This window comes from Monodon monoceros, unplaced genomic scaffold, assembly GCF_005190385.1.
Source record: "Monodon monoceros isolate NGI ecotype Baffin Bay Population unplaced genomic scaffold, NGI_Narwhal_1 Super_Scaffold_10, whole genome shotgun sequence".
NCBI lineage: Eukaryota > Metazoa > Chordata > Mammalia > Artiodactyla > Monodontidae > Monodon > Monodon monoceros.
The window spans coordinates 12,572,077-12,590,017 of record NW_021703766.1 but is presented as its reverse complement, the minus strand read 5'-3'; the positions used below and the strand labels follow the sequence as shown (position 1 = coordinate 12,590,017).

Sequence of the window (17,941 nt, the reverse complement as noted above, 5' to 3'; positions counted from 1 at the left end):
ACCACTGGACCACTAGGAACTCCCCTAAAGTCATGTCCTTTGACTCAGTAATTCCACCTCCAGAATCTATCCAAAATACAGCCAAAACTTTCATACACAGAGTTGTTGAATTCATGTTATCTATAAGTAAATTATAGATCTCTAGACAATGAAATGTTCTAGAAGCATTAAAGAATGACATAGAAAAATGCAGGAGCCTGCAATGAGAGTATAATAACTCACCATATCACCTTATCAGAGCAAGTTATTTTTTAAGAAGTAAAACAAAAAAACCCACACCTAACTGATATTTCCCTACTCCTATCCCAGAAAGAAAGAGGCCAACGTTATGCTTGCAGGAGCACATGAAGGAGGGTTTGCTAGGCTGTCCCAAAGGGGAAATGGAGAGAGGGAAGTGCTTTAAGCAAAGGACCTAAAAATAAACTGACCAGAGTAAAAGGTGGTCTTTGTCAGGGACAAGAATCCCCCTGGAAAGGCCTCAGCACCCTCAGTGCACCCGATGGGGAATGGCTGAGAGATGCTAAGTCTGGGCATCAGGGGTGAAGAACCATAGGGTTCTTGTATGATCCCACTGTAAAGAGAGGAAGGGAGCCCCATAGTGACTGAGAGAGAACCTCCCACCAGCCTGCAGGCAGAGCCCTGCTGCAGATTAAAGACAACTTAGAGGAGTACAGGAAAGTGGTATTTCATTCCTTACTATGAACTAAAATTTAAATCAGCTACTTAGCCTGAAAAAAGTATCCCAAAATGTTTAGATGGTAGTTGTTCCTATGGGATTTTAATTTTATTCCTCTAAATGAGTCTACATTTTTGTATTATTTCTATATTTGCATTATTTTATAACAAAAAGCACTTTCTTTCCGAGGCTCCTTCCAACTCTCTTCTCTTTCCATTCCTCTCATCTAGGCCTGAGACTTGGTCTACAGCAACACCCTCCCAACAGTCTACCTTCCTCTCTCCCGTCTCCATTCAACCTAACACTGAACCTCTGAAGACAGAGTTCTAATTACATCAATCCACTGCTCTCAAACCTTTGTTGGTTTTTCTCACTCTGAATAAAATCAAGCACAGACTCCTCAGCCTTCAGGTCCTTCCAAATCAGACACTTACAGAATTTCTCAGGCCGACCCACTCTCTACCTGCTCAAGCCACACCCATTCACAGCACTCACCCGATTCTGCAACTCTCCCAATTCTGAAGAGATGCTTAAGCTCTTCCTTCCGCCTAGAAAGTCCTTCTCTCCTACTCTGCTGTTGAAACTCTACTCAACTTTTAAGGCTCAAGACATACCTCCTCTAAGAAACTCACCCAGCGTCCACCAAGGGGACTCCACCTTCTCCCAAAGTACCTTCCCTGCCCCTCCATCACAGGACTTGCCTTAACTTGCTTTGTGGTACAGCAAGTCCCCTACACATGAATGAGTTCCATTCTGAGAGCAAGTATGTAAGTCCAATCTGTTCATAAGTCCAACCAAGTTAGCCTAGGTACCCAACTAACACAATCGGCTATATAGTACTGTACTGTATAAGGTTTATAATACTTTTCACACAAATAATACATAAAAAACAAACAAACAAAAAATAAAGACAACATTTTTAATCTTACAGTACAGTACCTTGAAAAGTACAGTACTACAGTACAACAGCTGGCATACAGGGGCTGGCATCGAGGGAACAGGCAAGAAGAGTTACTGACTGGAGGAGGGAGAGGAGGTGGGAGATGGTAGAGCCGAAGGATCGCCAACAATAGGAGACGGAGGGCAAGCTGCAGTTTCACTCACGCCTGATGTAGATGGAACGCACATTCACATCTTTGAAAGTTCGCAACTTGAAGGTTCGTTTGTAGGGGACTTACTGTAGTTACTGCTGTGCACCTTGATCCTCACCCTGCAGGTGAGGGTCTATTTCATTTCTCCCAGAGCTCCCAATGAGGTGCTTTGTGAATGCAGTCACTCTGCACACATCTGATAGTTTTGAAGATGGGTCAGAACCAGGTGAAAATCAGGGTCCTCCCAGCTCGGAATGTGCCGACATCTCAAAGAAATTTTTTCAGTAGTTTCCTTTGCTAATTTATCACCCATGAATTTATCTATACTTCTCCAGTTCCCTCACTTTTTTAATACCTCCTAGGATAATGAACTTTGATAGTTCATTGCCTGCTGTGGGAAACCTTCTATTGGAATAGAGAGAACTGACGAGCAAAGTTTGTGTACCTTATCCCCACATTTTATGATGTAAAATTCCAACCATACCTTTTCTGAACCTTTGTTTTTAGAAATTGAAAATTCCTCTCCCACCTGCAGGAAACAAACTTATGTTCAGAAATGCTCCCTGTCAAGGTGACATCTTTAGACAAAAGAGAATAAAGTTCTTTACAGCCCTGTCCTTTCTGCAGGATGGTGGCCTTTGAGGAAACTTTAGGAGTCATATGACCTCTACAAAATAAGACTGCCATAGCACTGACAGTGACGGTTGATTCTTACTGGCCTAGAGAAAATGTAATTCATAATGTGGAAAAGACAAGCTAACTGATGGCTGATAAAAGATACCATTTCATGAGACTCTGTGAGCCTCTGTACACAAATTGCTGCTGCCCTTGTTCAAAAAAATCATTTTTTCATGAAGGCTGCTGTGTTCTTAAGCATTTGGTTTCACCATCCAAAGAAACTGACTGCGTTGCATCAAAAGGAAGAAAGTTTCTACATGGCATTTCTGCAGACATAAAACACAGTTCATCTGGTACAGCAGAAAGGATGTGCATGGGCTTTATGTCAGACTGGATTCAGAACCCTCTTCTACCACCTCTCTGGTGGACAACAATAAAAAATGGTCCAGCACAGGTTGTCACTGGCCTCCTGCACTGTTGGCTGTTTACTGGCTGTTTTACTTGATCCTGTGGCAGCATCAGAACTCATGATCACTCCCTCCTTAAAACCACTGGCTTCGTGACATGACTGCCTCCTGGACTCTTCCTAGCTTTGGACACTTGAAGGAACAGCTAGGAAAGTCTGTTCCTAATCCATCCATTTCTTCCTGTCTCTGCCTCAGCTCAGGCCTTTGTCGGTCCTCCCCTGGACAGGGACACCCGCCTGTCACCAGCCTTGCTCCCTCCACCCTCAGGGCTGTTGCAGGACCTACCTCTGGCTATGCTGCTTGCTTGCTCACACTCCCTTAGTGGTTCCCCACAGCCTGAGCATGACATTAAAGATCACTTCAGACCTCTCTTCCTGGGCTTCCTTGGTGGCGCAGTGGTTAAGAATCTGCCTGCCAGTGTAGGGGACACGGGTTTGAGCCCTCGTCCAAGAAGATCCCACATGCCGTGGAGCAATTAAGCCCGTGCACCATAACTACTGAGCCTGAGCTCTAGAGCCCGCAAGCCACAACTACTAAGCCCACGTGCCACAACTACTGAAACCTGCACACCTAGACCCCGTGCTCCGCAACAAGAGAAGCCACAGAAATGAGAAGCCCGCGCACTGCAATGAAGAGTAGCCCCCACTCGCCGCAACTAGAGAAAGCCTGTGCGCAGCAATGAAGACCCAACGCAGCCAAAAATAAATAAACAAATTTTCTTTTTTTAAAGAAGGAAAGTGTAGTGGTTTAAAAAAAAAAAAAAAAGGGCTTCCCTGGTGGTGCAGTGGTTGAGAGTCCGCCTGCCGATGCAGGGGACATGGGTTCGTGTCCCGGTCCGGGAGGATCCCACATGCCGCGGAGCGGCTAGGCCCGTGAGCCATGGCGGCTGAGCCTGCGCGTCCGGAGCCTGTGCTCCACAACGGGAGAGGCCACAGCAGTGAGAGGCCCGCATACCGCAAAAAAAAAAAAAAATCTGGGACTTCCCTGGTGGTCCAGTGGTTAGACTCCATGCTCTCAATGCAAGGGGCAGAGGAGACATCTGTCTGAGGAGACGTGACAACTAAATATAATATGGTATCCTGGATGGAATCCCAGAACAGAAAAAAGACATTAGGTGAAAAGTAAGGAAATCTGAGTTAAATATGCATTTTGGTTAATATATCAATATTGATTCATTAACTGTGGAAAATGTACCATACTAGTGTAAAATGTTATTAACAGGGGAAACCTATCAATAATTACTTCAAATGTAAAAGGACTAAATTCTCCAATCAAAAGACAAAGAGTGACTGAATGGATAAAAAAAGCAGGATCCATCTATATGCTGCCTACAGGATACTCGCTCTAGATGGAAGGACATACAGACTGAAAGTGAAGGAATGGAAAAAGATATTCTATGCAAATGGAAACCAGAAGAAAGCTGGAGTAGCTATACTTCTATCAGACAGAATAGACGTTAAAACAAAGACTGTTAGCAGAGACAAAGATAGGTGTTACACTACCAAATGTAAAATAGATGGCTAGTGGGAAGCAACTGCATGGCACAGGGAGATCAGCTTTGTGACCACCTAGTGGGGTGGGTTAGGGAGGGTGGGAGGAAGATGCAAGAGGGAGGGGATATGGGGATATATGTATACATATAGCTGATTCACTTGGTTATACAGCAGAAACTAACACAACACTGTAAAGCAATTATACTTCAATAAAGATGTTAAAACAAATAAACAAATAAATACAAAAAAAAGATAGGTGTTACATAATGATAAAGGGGTTAATCCAACAAGAGGATATAATGTTTATAAACATTTATGCACTAAATATAGGAGCCCCTAAATATATAAAGCACATATTAGCAGGCCTAAGGGAAGAAACAGACAACAATATAATAATATTAGAGAATTTTAATGCCCAACTTGCCTCAATGGATGGATCATCCAGATAGAAAGTCAATAAGGAAACATCAGCCTTAAACAACACATTTGGTCAGATAGACATAACAGTTATATCTAAAATATTCCATCCAAAAGCAACAGAACAGGGACTTCCCTGGTGGTCCAGTGGTTAAGAATCCGCCTTCCAATGCAGGAGACGCAGGTTTGATCCCTAGTCAGGGAACTAAGATCCCACAGGCCAAAGGGCAACTAAGCCTGTGCACCACAACTAGAGAGATGCCCATGTGCTGCAATTAGAGAAGAAGACCGTGCACCACAACAAAAGGTCCTGCATGCCACACCTAAGACCAGACGCAGCCAAACATAAAATTAAAAAAAAAAAAGCAACAGAATACACATTCTTCTGAAGTGTGCATGAAAAATTTTCCAGGATAGATCATATGTTAGGCCACAAAACAAGTCTTAATAAATTTAAGAGGACTGAAATCATATCAAGCGTCTTTTCTAACCACAATGGTATAAAATGAGAAATTAATTACTCAAACAAAACTGGCAGAAAATTCACAAATATGTAGAAATTAAACAACATGCTACTGAACAACAAATGGGTCAAAGAAGAAATAAAAAGAAATTTTAAAAATACCTTGAAACAAAGAAAAATGGAAATACAACATACAAAAAATTGTGGGATGCAGCAAAAGCAGTTCTAAGAGGGAAGTTCATAGCAATAAATGTCTATCTCAAAAAACAAGAAAAGTCTCAAATAAACAATCTAACTTTACACCTCAAGGAACTAGAAAAAGAACAAAAGAAGCCCAAAGTTAGTAGAATGAAAGAAAATAACAGGGACTTCCCTGGCGGTCCAGTGGTTAAGACTCCACGCTCTCAATGCAGGGAGCATGGGTTCGATCTCTGGTCGGGGAAGTTCCGCATGCCACATGGAGCAGCCAAAAAAAAAAAAAAAGACAATAGAGAAGATCAATGAAACTAAGAGCTGGTTTCTTGAAAAGATAAACAAAATTGACAAGCTTATGGCTAGCCTCACCAAGAAAAATCGGGAGAGGGCTGAAATAAAATCAGCAATGAAAGAGGACATATTACAACTGATACCATAGAAATACAAAGCATCATAAGAGACTACTATGAACAATTATATACCAACAAACTGGACAACCTAAAAGCAATGGGTAAATTCCTAGAAACTTACAATCTACTAAGATTGAATCATGATGAAACAGAAAATCTGAACAGACTGATTACTATTAAAAAGACTGAATCAGGGCTTCCCTGGTGGCGCAGTGGCTGGGAGTCCACCTGCTGATGCAGGGGACATGAGTTTGTGCCCCGGTCCAGGAAGATCCCACATGCCGCGAAGTGGCTGGGCCTGTGAGCCATGGCCGCTGAACCTGCGCGTCCGGAGCCTGTGCTCCGCAACGGGAGAGGCCACAGCAGTGAGAGGCCCACGTACTGCAAAAAAAAAAAAAAGACTGAATCAGTAATCAAAAACCTGCTAACAAACTAAAGTCCAGGACCAGAGAGCTTCACTGGTGAATTCTACAAAACATCCAAAGATTTAATACCAAACCTTCTCAAACTTTTCCAAAAACCGTAAGAGCAAGGAACTCTTCCAAACTCATTTTATGAAGCCAGTATTACCCTGATACCAAAACCAGATAAGGACATCACAAGAAAAGAAAATTACAGGCCAATATCCCTGATGAACACAGATGCAAAACTCCTCAACAAAATATTAGCAAACTGAATTCAACAAGACATTAAAAGGATCATAGTGTGACTTATTCCTTGGATGCAAGGATGATTTAATAACCACAAATCAGTCAATGTGATACACCACGTTAACAAAATGAAGAATAAAAAGCATGTGAACATCTCAATAGATGCAGAAAAAGCATTTGACAAAATTCAACGTCCATTTATGATAAACACTCTCAACAAAGTAAATATAGAGGGAACGTACCTCAACATAATAAAGTCCATATATGACAAGCCCACAGCTAACATCATACTCAACAGTGAAAAACTGAAAGCCTTTCTTCTAAGATCAGGAACAAGACAAGAATGCCCACTCTTGTCACATCTATTCAACACAGTATTGGAAGTCCTAGCCAGAGCAAATTAGGCAAGAAAAAGAAATAAAAGGTATCAAAATTTGAATGGAAGAAGTAAAACTGTCACCATTTGCAGAAGACACGACATTAAATACAGAAAACTCTAAAGACTCCATCAAAAACCTGTTAGAACTAATAAACTAATTAAATAAAGTTGTGGGATACAAAATTAATACACAAAAATCTGTAGCATTTCTATACACTAATATACACTAATACATCATCAGGACAAGATATAAAGAAAACAATCCCATTTACAATTGCATCAAACAATCCCATTTACAACCTAGAAATAAATTTAACCAAGGAGGTGAAAGACATGTATACTGAAAACTATAAAACATTAATGAAAGAAACTGAAAAGGACACATACAAATGTTAAGATATCTTGTGCTGGGACTTCCCAGGTGGTCCAGTGGTAGAGAATCTGCCCTCCAACGCAGGGGACACGCGTTCGATCCTTGGTCAGGGAGCGAAGATCCCACATGCCGCGGAGCAACTAAGCCTGCGTGCCACAACTACTGAGCCTGGGAGCCTCAACTAGAGAGACCACGTGCTGCAAACTACAGAGCCCATGCGCTCTGGAGCCTGCGCACCACAACTAAAGAGAAAACACACACGCCACAACTAGAGAGGAGCCTGCGCGCCACAACTAGAGAGGAGCCTGCATACCACAACTAGAGAGGAGCCCGCACACCACAATGAAGAGCCCACCCACGGCAACAAAAGATCCCGCCTGCCTCAACGAAGATCCCACGTGCTGCAACTAAGACCCAACACAGCCAAAAAAAAAAAAAAATTAAAAAAAAAAAAGGACTTCCCTGGTGGCGCAGTGGTTAAGAATCCACCTGCCAATGCAGGGGACACGGGTTCCAGCCCTGGTCCAGGAAGATCCCACATGCCCCTGAGCAACTAAGCCCGTGCACCACAACTACTGAGCCTGCGCTCTAGAGCCAGCAAGCCACAAGTACTGAACCCACATGCCACAACTACTGAAGCCTGCACACCTAGAGCCCATGCTCTGCAACAAAGAGAAGCCACCACAATGAGAAGCCTGAGCACCGCAACGAAGAGTAGCCCCCGGTCGCCACTAGAGAATGCCCGTGTGCAGCAACGAAGACCCAACGCAGCCAAAAATAAATAAATACAATAAATTTATTTTTTAATTAATTAATTAAATTTCACTGTCTCGGGCTTCCCTGGTGGCGCAGTGGTTGAGAGTCTGCCTGCCGATACAGGGGACACGGGTTCGTGCCCCGGTCCGGGAAGATCCCACATGCCACAGAGCGGCTGGGCCCGTGAGCCATGGCCGCTAAGCCTGCGCGTCTGGAGCCTGTGCTCCACAATGAGAGAGGCCACAACAGTAAGAGGCCCACGTACCGGAAAAAACAAACAAACAAACACTGTTTCAGTCACACTAGCCCCATTTCAAGTGTTGAAGAGCCACATTTCCATCATCTCAGAAAGTTCTAGTGGATGGTGTTGCTCTAGAAAACTATCGCTAAGCTTTCTAACTAAGCGTTCACACTCATCGATTCCAGGGACCAGTTCAGAGTAGATGCCAAGCAGCACAGCTTCCTCACTATTAATCGGTGAAAGTAACATCTGTTTTATAAAGTAAATGACACATATAAAATGTAAAAAAGTTTCACCTTTCAGACTGGGGTTTTTCTCTGAAAAACCTAAAAGCTTTAAATTTTTTAAATGATTTTTAAAAGTGGTGGGGTCACACCAATGAAGACCCAATGCAGCCAAAAAAAAAAAAGGTGGTGGGCTGTTTGGAAAAGTTTATTGTTCTGCCTTTTCAGAAAGGCGGTGTGAAGAGTTTTAACTTTTTCTTTCTACATTAATGAAATAGTTAATAAAATGAGTCCCTACCCCTCCCAGTGATCGCCAAAATCAACTACAAAACCATGCTAATTCACACTAAGACTCACCCTTCCAAATGAATAGAAAAATCAGAAAGAAAAACAGAAACTCCCACAAGGCAGTTAAATTACCCAATTTAGTTTGTTCTCTTACTATGACAACTGCTGTTTAGGTTTAATTATTTGATACGACTTCATAGCATCCTAATATATGTGTCAACACCCTCTCTGCAGGTCTTTTCAATTACATCTGTGTAGAGAAGTAGGGGTGAGACTACCTGGGTTTCTGTGAAAATTAAAGGGTTTGCAGATTAGCAGCTTCCAAATTAGCAAGCTCAGAGGTAGGACACGTGATTCTCTTCTTAGTCCCCAGTGAAAGCAATTAACAAAAAGGGTAACAGGAATATGGTTCTTTTCCCCTGGGAGTCTGGCATATTTCTTCCTCCCAGAGACACCATGCTGACAGTGCAAAGTGCTTTAGGATCCTTTCACCCAAATGCGGTTGCTCAAATTCTCCATGGGTACTATGTATCAAGGGCAGCCATAGAGCAAATTGGTGGGAAGTACTCCCCTCATGCATCTTTACGGCAAAAGAAGGGATAGGTTTTAGAAAGAAGAAACCACATCACCCCCTTATTGTAAATCCAGATTCCCCTTCAGTATAAATCACCTGCGCACCAACACAGTGCCTGGTACAGTGTGCACCTGTCAAAAGCTCAATAAACCCTTACTGAAAAAATGACTGAATGGAAGTCTGGCACACTGAAGGTATTCAATAAATTATGTGTTCGATACATGAAGAGAATCACCAACACACTGTCCTAGGTGCTGGGGAAAGGGGGGCATGATATTTATTGTAAAACGACTGTATGACAGGCTCATACAGTATGAAGCAGAGCAGTGTAATGAGCACAACAAGGCCCTGGGGCCAGACGCCTGGGTTCAAATCCCAATGCGACCACATAATGGGAGGCCTTGGCCAAGTCACTTGGGATCAGCCAAATGGGGATCAGCTTCCCTGCTGGGAAAAAAAAAAATCTACTTATCTTGCATGGTTCTTTCATGAATTAGAAAAAGGAAATGTAGATCACTTAGCACAAGGCCCGGCATATGGAAGGAACGAAATAGAAAAATGGTAAAAATTCCTAGTAAATACTAGCGTCCCTTTGGGCTTACTATGTGTCCAGCACTGTGCCACACATTCTAAATGTATGACCTCATAAAATTCTCACAGCAACCCTATGAGGTAGGTACGATTCGCACCTCTTACAGGTGAGAAAACATGCGCAGAGGGTGATGACAGGCTAAGAGCTGAGGCGGGATTCGAACGCGGGCAACACATGCAGTGCATACTCCTATTCACCTACGGTATTTTCCACTATCCTAGCATCAGTAACCACTTAAAAGCTTAGGCGCGAAACAGGCACTTTGCATGCAGTTTTTTTTTTTAATCGAATCCACTCCAAAGACCTGTGAGGCAGGGTTAAGTCCATGCATCTGAGGCTCAAATAAGTTCTGCGACTTGCCCAAAGTCACTAGGCGCAGGGGTACCTAAACCCCCTCGCTCACCACCGTGGTCATGGGAAGCCTCGCCTCAGCGCTCACTAGCGCGCAATCTCTGCAATTCGATGTCCCCAGGGAGACCCCACTCCCGGTATCCACGAGGGGAACCCCGAAACCCCGCCCAGCCCCAAACACCCGCAACGGTCATCAAGGATCCCCTCACCCGCTTGGGTCTGACAGGTCCGGGTCACTCCCTTGCCCATCTCTCCAGCCCGGACTGGGGGTCGCCCCGCCGCCCCCAAGAATGACCCGGCAGCGTGGGGGAGGGGAACCAGGAAGGGCGCATGCTTAAAAGGCTCCATTAGGCCCCGAGCTCACCTGGGAGTCGCGGAACTCCACCACCACGTTCTCGCTGCTCCATCGCGCCGCCATCTCCCGCGCCCAGACTCGGCTGTCCCAGGCCTACGCGTTCCCACCCACGACACCCGCGTTCCCGGGTTCGGTGAGCCCCACGCAGCCCCGAGCCAGTCCAGCCACGCCCCATCCCCCCCCTACCGTCTGACTGCAAACCATTGGCTGACCCAAACACTGGCTCCGCCCCCTCTTCCCGGATTATCCAATTGCGGCACCGCGCCTGCCCCAAAACAGACACGCCCCCTTACTTCGTCACTCGGCTAGAGTCACCCACGCTCCTCGCGCCTCTGAATACACGCCCCCTGCCGCGAGCTCTGCCGGGAGTTGTAGGCCAAAGTCTAGCCACTTGTGGGCAATCCGCGAAGAGCTTGCAGGTTAAGGTTTGGACGCGGGGAGGCACCTCTCTGTCTCCTCGCTGGTGTCCTTCGCAAGGCCCAGGCCGTATATAACCAAAGCCCGACATTAGTGCAAACCAGTGGTTACCTCTTCCCCTGAGGCCTGCCACAAAGGCATGGGAAAGAGTGAATTGTTTTATACAGTACAGCGGTGCCTGCTAAAGTATCCAAGGACCCAGGGGGTCTCCGAAGGCAAAACAATTTTCATAGTCATACAAAGAAGTTATTTGCCTTTTTCATTTTCTTTCACCAGTGTACAATGGAGTTTTCCAGAGGCTACATGATACATATTTGTAACAGATTGAACGTAGAAGCAGATGTGAAAATCCAGGGGGTTTCTGTTAAGCCAGACATTAAAGGGATTTGCCACTCTTCTCACAAAACCATTATTTTGGAAAATAGTTATTTTTTACTTACAAAATGTGTTATTGATGTGAATGCACATTGATGTTTAAATAAAATATATATGTTTTAAGTTCTCAGTTTTAATTTCTGATGTACTAGACATCTCCCACACAAAAGTTTTGGGGGGTTATTAATGATTTTTAGGAGTGTAAAGAGAACCTGAGATCAAAAAGTTGGAGGACTGCTGTGCTAGTACGGGGCGTGGTGATTAAGAGGTTCTCTTTTTCAGCCCCAGCCTCTCAAATCCTGGGCTTAACTGGCTTAGCCTCAGTTTCTCTATAGAAGGAAGAAGTTTGTTTGCTTGTTGCAAGGAGTTAAGCAAGCATAGGGCCTGGAATATAGTCAACACTCAAGTGTAAGCTATTATTACTGTTGTTAATATTAACTCTATTTCTACATGCAAGTTGTTGCATGAATAGAGATAAGAAGCCTTCCTTTCCCTCCTGGAGTGTTGGATATAATGGGGAAGACAGACTTGTCAACAGGTTAGGGTGACCAACTCATGCCAGGAAGCTGCTCAATGTGGGCAAACAGAGACAGTTGGTCACTGTACAACAGGTATACACTCGGCAGAATTGTGTTTTATAAAAGCAACGTGCCAGGAGAGAACAGCTTAAATGGGAGACATGACATAGCATCCTGAAGACCGTGACATTTGAGCTTTTCAGTATATTATTAGGATTTTCGATAGAGTCCACTATCAGAAAAAGTACTTCAGCATCAAAAAGTGTGAAGAGCAGGATGATGTGTTCCAAAGACATAAAGCAGTTCCCCAGTTAACACTCACGACACTGTGCTTCTTTCTTTCCTTCAAAATACACATCACAATATGTAACTCAATATTTGTTTATTGAATATTTTCAAGTTTTAGGAGGAGAGGGACCAGGTCTGTTTTGTTCAGCCCTGCATGGCGACCGCACATACATGGCACTCCATGAATATTGGTCCAATGATTAAATGCGAAAAGCATATATCATGCCCGCACAGTGCTGTCTACATCCAAAGGATGCTCTCTGTGAAACCAAAAGCAATTTCTAAAATTATTCATGGTCTTTACTTGTAGTTCTTTACACCCAGAAAGAAATACAGAATCACCAATAGTTCTCCGTAAAATCCCTTGCTTTCTTTCTCATTCACCTATCAGTTATTATACTCACACAACACAGCCCTTAAAAATTTCCTCCAGCCCTGGCCTCCACTGGCTTTTCTTCCTGCCTTCCAGTTTCTTCCCAGTTCTCCATCAAAAATGCCAAAGACTGCTCTAGAGAGAAGGGCCTCAGCTCAGAGGGCCAGGAAGGGGAAAAACTGCAAGCCACGTTCAAGGGCACAGAGAGGGAAAGATAAAGAATAGTTTCTAGGTATGCTTATGCCATCACATAGGAATAAATTCATTTAACACATCATATTCTTATTTATTTGCCTGTTGCTTAGGATGTAGTAGGTGCTCAATAAATATCCACTGAATGAGTGGTTAGCAAATAGTCAGGTACAACTGTAACTTAGGGTAGGTGACAGGATGTAACAAAAAGTACAGCTAGAAAAGTTGAAAAGGGCTATTTAGGAAGGGTCCTGCTTAGGCTTTGAAGTTTTATTTTGGATAGAGAGAGATTTCAAAGCTCTCTGTCTATATATAGCTTAGTAATTCCTTTCCCACTAAAACCAGTAGGACTGCCCCTGCCCGAGCATTTCTGCAACCCTCCCCCACTCCCACCTCTTTAGTTCATTTTTGTCTAGTTCTGAAAATCTGCTTGTCATGGTTATTAGGTACAGAAAGTACTTTGGGTTTCAAATCCTTGGTTCTCTCTGTTCTCCCAGTGTCTTGTTTCTTGAATGTGAAAAAGGCAAGGTAGAATTTTTGAGGGAGGGACCATAAGCCCCTTTCTAACTGCCTCCTCAGCCCTTCTTTCCATCTCCCACCCACGCTGTCACCACGAAAGAGTAAGGATTCCAGAGCTAAGTCTAGAGCTCTCTGCTTGCTTCTTCACTAGTGTGCTCCCCTGAGATCCACATATGAATGTCCTGAGTAAGAGACTGGAGACCATTGAGGTGTCCCTTGTCAAGCAGACCTCAACTTGCTGACCAGGCCACAGGGCCCTTATCACCAAACAATGTCTTTTCAGAAGGTCACTTGCTAGCCACACCACAGGAAGGAAGGGTATGTGGCCAACCCAGAAATCCAGGGCTCTGGCTGGCTCTTATCAGCAGCTAGCCTTGCAAGTCTGAGCAGGATCCTTTATCTTTCTGGTCCCCTGTTTCCTCTTCTGTAGAATGTGGAGTTAGCTGACCCCTCAGTCTCTCTACATCTGGGAATCTTGGAACCCTGCCCCGAGCTCTACCAGTAATTTCCCTCTTTTCATCAATCAACAAATATTTGTGGATGTGCCCACATGCTCTGGCTCCTTGCTATATGCATTTGGTTGATCATTACCCTGATTTTCTCTATTTACGTTTTCTCTTTTCAAGCAAAACGATTAAAAACCTAAAGAGCTATGAGAGGCCTGGGAGAAAGTTTCTTACTTGGAGATACTCGTCCATGCCATCCCCACCCTGGCTATTTCCCAGGAGTAGGCCCTAACAAGCCATTTCCCCCATTTTCTGAACACTTCAAGTCCCAGACTTACTTTTTTTTTTTTAATTTATTTATTGGGGCTTCCCTGGTGGCGCAGTGGTTGACAGTCCGTCTGCCGATGCAGGGGACACGGGTTCGTGCCCCAGTCTGGGAAGATCCCACATGCCGTGGAGCGGCTGGGCCCGTGAGCCATGGCCGCTGAGCCTGTGCGTCCGGAGCCTGTGCTCCGCAACAGGAGAGGCCACAACAGTGAGAGGCCCACGTACCACAAAAAAAAAAAAAAAAAAATGTATTTACTTTTGGCTGTGTTGGGTCTTTGCTGCTGCGCGCGGGCTTTCTCTAGTTGCGGCGAGCGGGGGCTACTCTTCGTTGCTGTGAGAGCCTGATCAGCTGAGAGCCTGATCTACAAAGGTGAAGCCCCTGCTCTCTGCAATGTGATGACACTAAATTTAGGTGGGCTGTGGGACCTCGAGTGGCAGCCTTTCTCAGGCAATGCCCTTGTTATCTCCTTGTGCAGTTATTCATATGACAAATTTCCCCCTGAAATGAAAATAGTAAGATACAGAGCAGGGAAAGTTCAATCATTCAGTAGCTTGATTCTGTCCTTTACATCTTAGAAAGAGGGACTCATGGCATAACAACAGGCACCCACTGAGACTTGAAGCCTCAGATTTGTTTCATTTCATCGTTTGTTTCATCAAGAGTCCTGTACGTATTTTGTTCCAAGTTTCTCCTGTGGGTTCTTGGTTTAAAGTTAACAGGTCTGGAGAGAGTGGCAAGTCATTCTGGATACTCTTTTTTTTTTTTTTTAATGTATTTATTTTTTCTACTTTTTGGCCACACCACGCAGCATGTGGGATCTTGGTTCCCCAACCAGGGATCGAACCTGTGCCCCCTGCAGTGGAAGTCAGAGTTTTAACTGCCGGACCACCAGGGAAGTCCGCATTCTGGACTCTCTTGATGCAAGGATATCAGATGCAAGAACGGCCCCAGCTAGACTTGGGACCTCTGTTTTATTTTTTATCTTCATGCTCTCACTTACCCTGGGCGAACTGCTTCGTGGCTCTCCTTCAGCTGTGAAACAGGGTTAATAAATCACTAACCCACCTACCAGAATAGTCAGGAGAAAGAGCTGATAAAATCAGCATTGACTGTAGCCAATATTTTATAATAACTATAAATGGAGTATAACCTTTAAGAATTGCAAATTACTATGGTATACACCTGACATATAATATTGTAAATCAACTATATCTTAATTTTAAAATATCTTTATTTATTTATTTTGGTCATGCTGCATGGCATGCGGGATCCTAGTTTCCTGACCAGGGATAGAACACCGGGCCCCCTGTGATGGAAGCACAGAGTCCTAACCACTGGACCACCAGGGAAGTCCCTATACCTCAATTTAAAAACAAATCAGCATTGCCAAAGCCATTTGCCTTTGCAATGTCAGTGCATAACAATGGTGCAAAACCCTGGTTTTGAACATCACCTTGAAGAATGTAGGTCTGGGGGACTTACATGGTGCCAGATGTGAGAGAGACTAGCTTATGATAGTAGATTGGAATATACAACTTAAGGGCAAATTATTAATATACAAAAAGAAATAGAGCTGTTAAGCGGATCTAATCTTTTTCACCCCGTTGGAAAGCATAGAGAGAAAATGAAATTGTCAGGCAAAGATTCCTTGATGGGCATGTTCACTGTAAAGCTTAGAAGTCCAGCTTTGCTCCTTCCAGCTGTATGACTTTTCAGTGTCCATGTGGTATATCCTTTTTTTTAAGATTTTTTTTTTGATGTGGACCATTTTTAAAGTCTTTATTAAAGTTGTTACAATATTGCTTCTGTTTTATATTTTGTTTTTTTGACCGCAAGGCATGTGGGATCTTAGCTTCCCGACCAGGGATCGAACCTGCACCCCCTGCATTGGAAGATGAAGTCTTAAAGCATGTGGTATACACTTTCTATATACCTCTATCTCTCTCTCTCTCTCTATATATATATATATTTAAATTTACATGGCTGAAACACTAAAATACAAAAAGGTATATAATGAAATGAAACATTTCCCATCTATCCTCTCACCCAGCTCTCCAGTTCCTACTGCCCACCCCCCCAAGGGACTACACTATGTTGTTTCATGTTTCCATCCAGTATCTTTATGAATATGTAAGCAAAGAAAAATATAGATCTTTATTTGGGGAGAGGATAAGTTTCTTAATTTTCCAAGTTGGAATCTTCATTAATCATTGGCCTTATAAATCATTATTTTTAATGATAATGGTGTTGATAAATCTTTCCACAGCTCCCCATCCCCTCAGGATACGGTCCATGCTCCTTCCCATGGCTCCCTGGACCCTCTTGTCAGCTTCTGAGGACCACTTCCTCTCTTTGCAGCTCTACTGCGTCTTTCAGTTCCTTTGAACATGCTGTTCCCTTTGCTTGGAACATTCTTCTCTTCCTGAAACACAGCTAATGCCCCACCTCCACCCTGCTTTCCCTGGCTAATCTCCAACTCATCTTTTAGGTCTTGGCTTAGAATCACTGTGTCTGTGCCTGTCTCCTTCCATCAGCACCATGGTCTTGAACTCTCATAGCACTTAGTCATTCATTCATTCATTTCACAAACATTTATTGAGTGTCACGTACTTGCCAGGCACTGTTCTAGGCTTTTTTTAAATTAATTAAATTTATTTATTTATTTTTGGCTGTGTTGGGTCTTTGTTGCTGCACGCGGGCTTTCTCTAGTTGTGGCAAGTGGGGGCTACTCTTCGTTGCGGTGCGCGGGCTTCTCATTGCAGTGGTTTCTCTTGTTGTGGGGCACAGGCTCTAGGCACGGGGGCTTCAGTAGTTGTGGCTTGTGGGCTCTACAGCGCAGGCTCAGTAGTTGTGGCACATGGGCTTAGTTGCTCCGTGGCATGTGGGATCTTTCCCGGACCAGGGATTGAACCCATGTCCCCTGCATTGGCAGGTGGATTATTAACCACTGCACCACCAGGGAAGTCCCTGTTCTAGGCTTATTTACCACACTGTACTGTCACTGCCTCCTTTGATACTTCATATATATATATATGTTACTGCACTGTAATTCATACACCATCAAATTCACCCTTTTAAGTGTATAATTCAGTGGGTTGTTTTTTCTTTTTTGGTATATTTACAAGGTTGTACAACCATCACCATTATCTAATGCCAGAACATTTTCACCACTCCAAAAAGAAACCCAGTAGCAGTCATTCTCCATTCTCGCCTCCCTCCAGGCTTTCTTTCTGTCTCAATGGATTTGCCTATTCTAGACATTTCATATAAGTGGAATCAGACAATATAAGATCTTCTGTGATTGGCTCCTTTTACTTAGTGTTTTCAAGGTTCATTCATGTTGTAGCATGTATCAGCACTTTATTCTTTTTATGGCTGAATAACAGTCCATCGTATGGATATACCACATTCGGTTTATCCATTCATCAGTTGATGGACATTTAGGTTAGTGTTTCTTCTGAAGCCCTATGAGAACAAGACTCTATATGTCTTTCTCACTATCGTATCCTAGAACTTAGTGCAGTGCCTGGCACTTACTAGAAATTCATATGTTTGGAATTCCCTGGTGGTCCAGTGGTTAGGACACTGCGCTTTCACTGCCGGAGCACAGGTTTGATCCCTGGTTGGGGAACTAGATCCCACAAGCTGTGCCACGCAGCAAAAAAAAAAAAAAAAAAGAAATTCATATTTTGTTCAACATTAAAAAAAAGTGTTGAATGAATAGGAAAATCAAACGCTAGTTAGATGGTTACAATACTTATTGATTATATATTTATCTCCCCAATAGACATCTGTCAAGGGATCTAGTATCCTCTTTTCTGCATGGTACTGAAATACCCCACTTCTTTCTTCAGGGAGGAAGTTGGGTTAAA

The 17,941-nt window shown here is 43.6% G+C and overlaps 1 protein-coding gene across 4 annotated transcripts in view; it reads right to left on the bottom strand.

Annotated features, from left to right (window-relative positions):
* The window catches only part of WDR59 (WD repeat domain 59), an 86,540-nt gene extending 75,748 nt beyond the window's left edge, over positions 1-10,792 (bottom strand). For 3 of the 4 annotated variants that reach the window (XR_003796756.1, XM_029243272.1, XM_029243263.1), the window contains exon 1: positions 10,623-10,792. Coding sequence is in view for 2 of the 4 variants with exons in the window: in XM_029243272.1 (XP_029099105.1) it covers positions 10,623-10,676 (54 nt within the window). In the remaining 2 variants the exon portion in view is untranslated. Of the gene's footprint in view, positions 1-6,058; positions 6,079-10,622 lie in introns of those variants that run through there. The other variant, XM_029243269.1, reaches the window with a different exon arrangement.
* Positions 10,793-17,941: the final 7,149 nt, after the last annotated feature.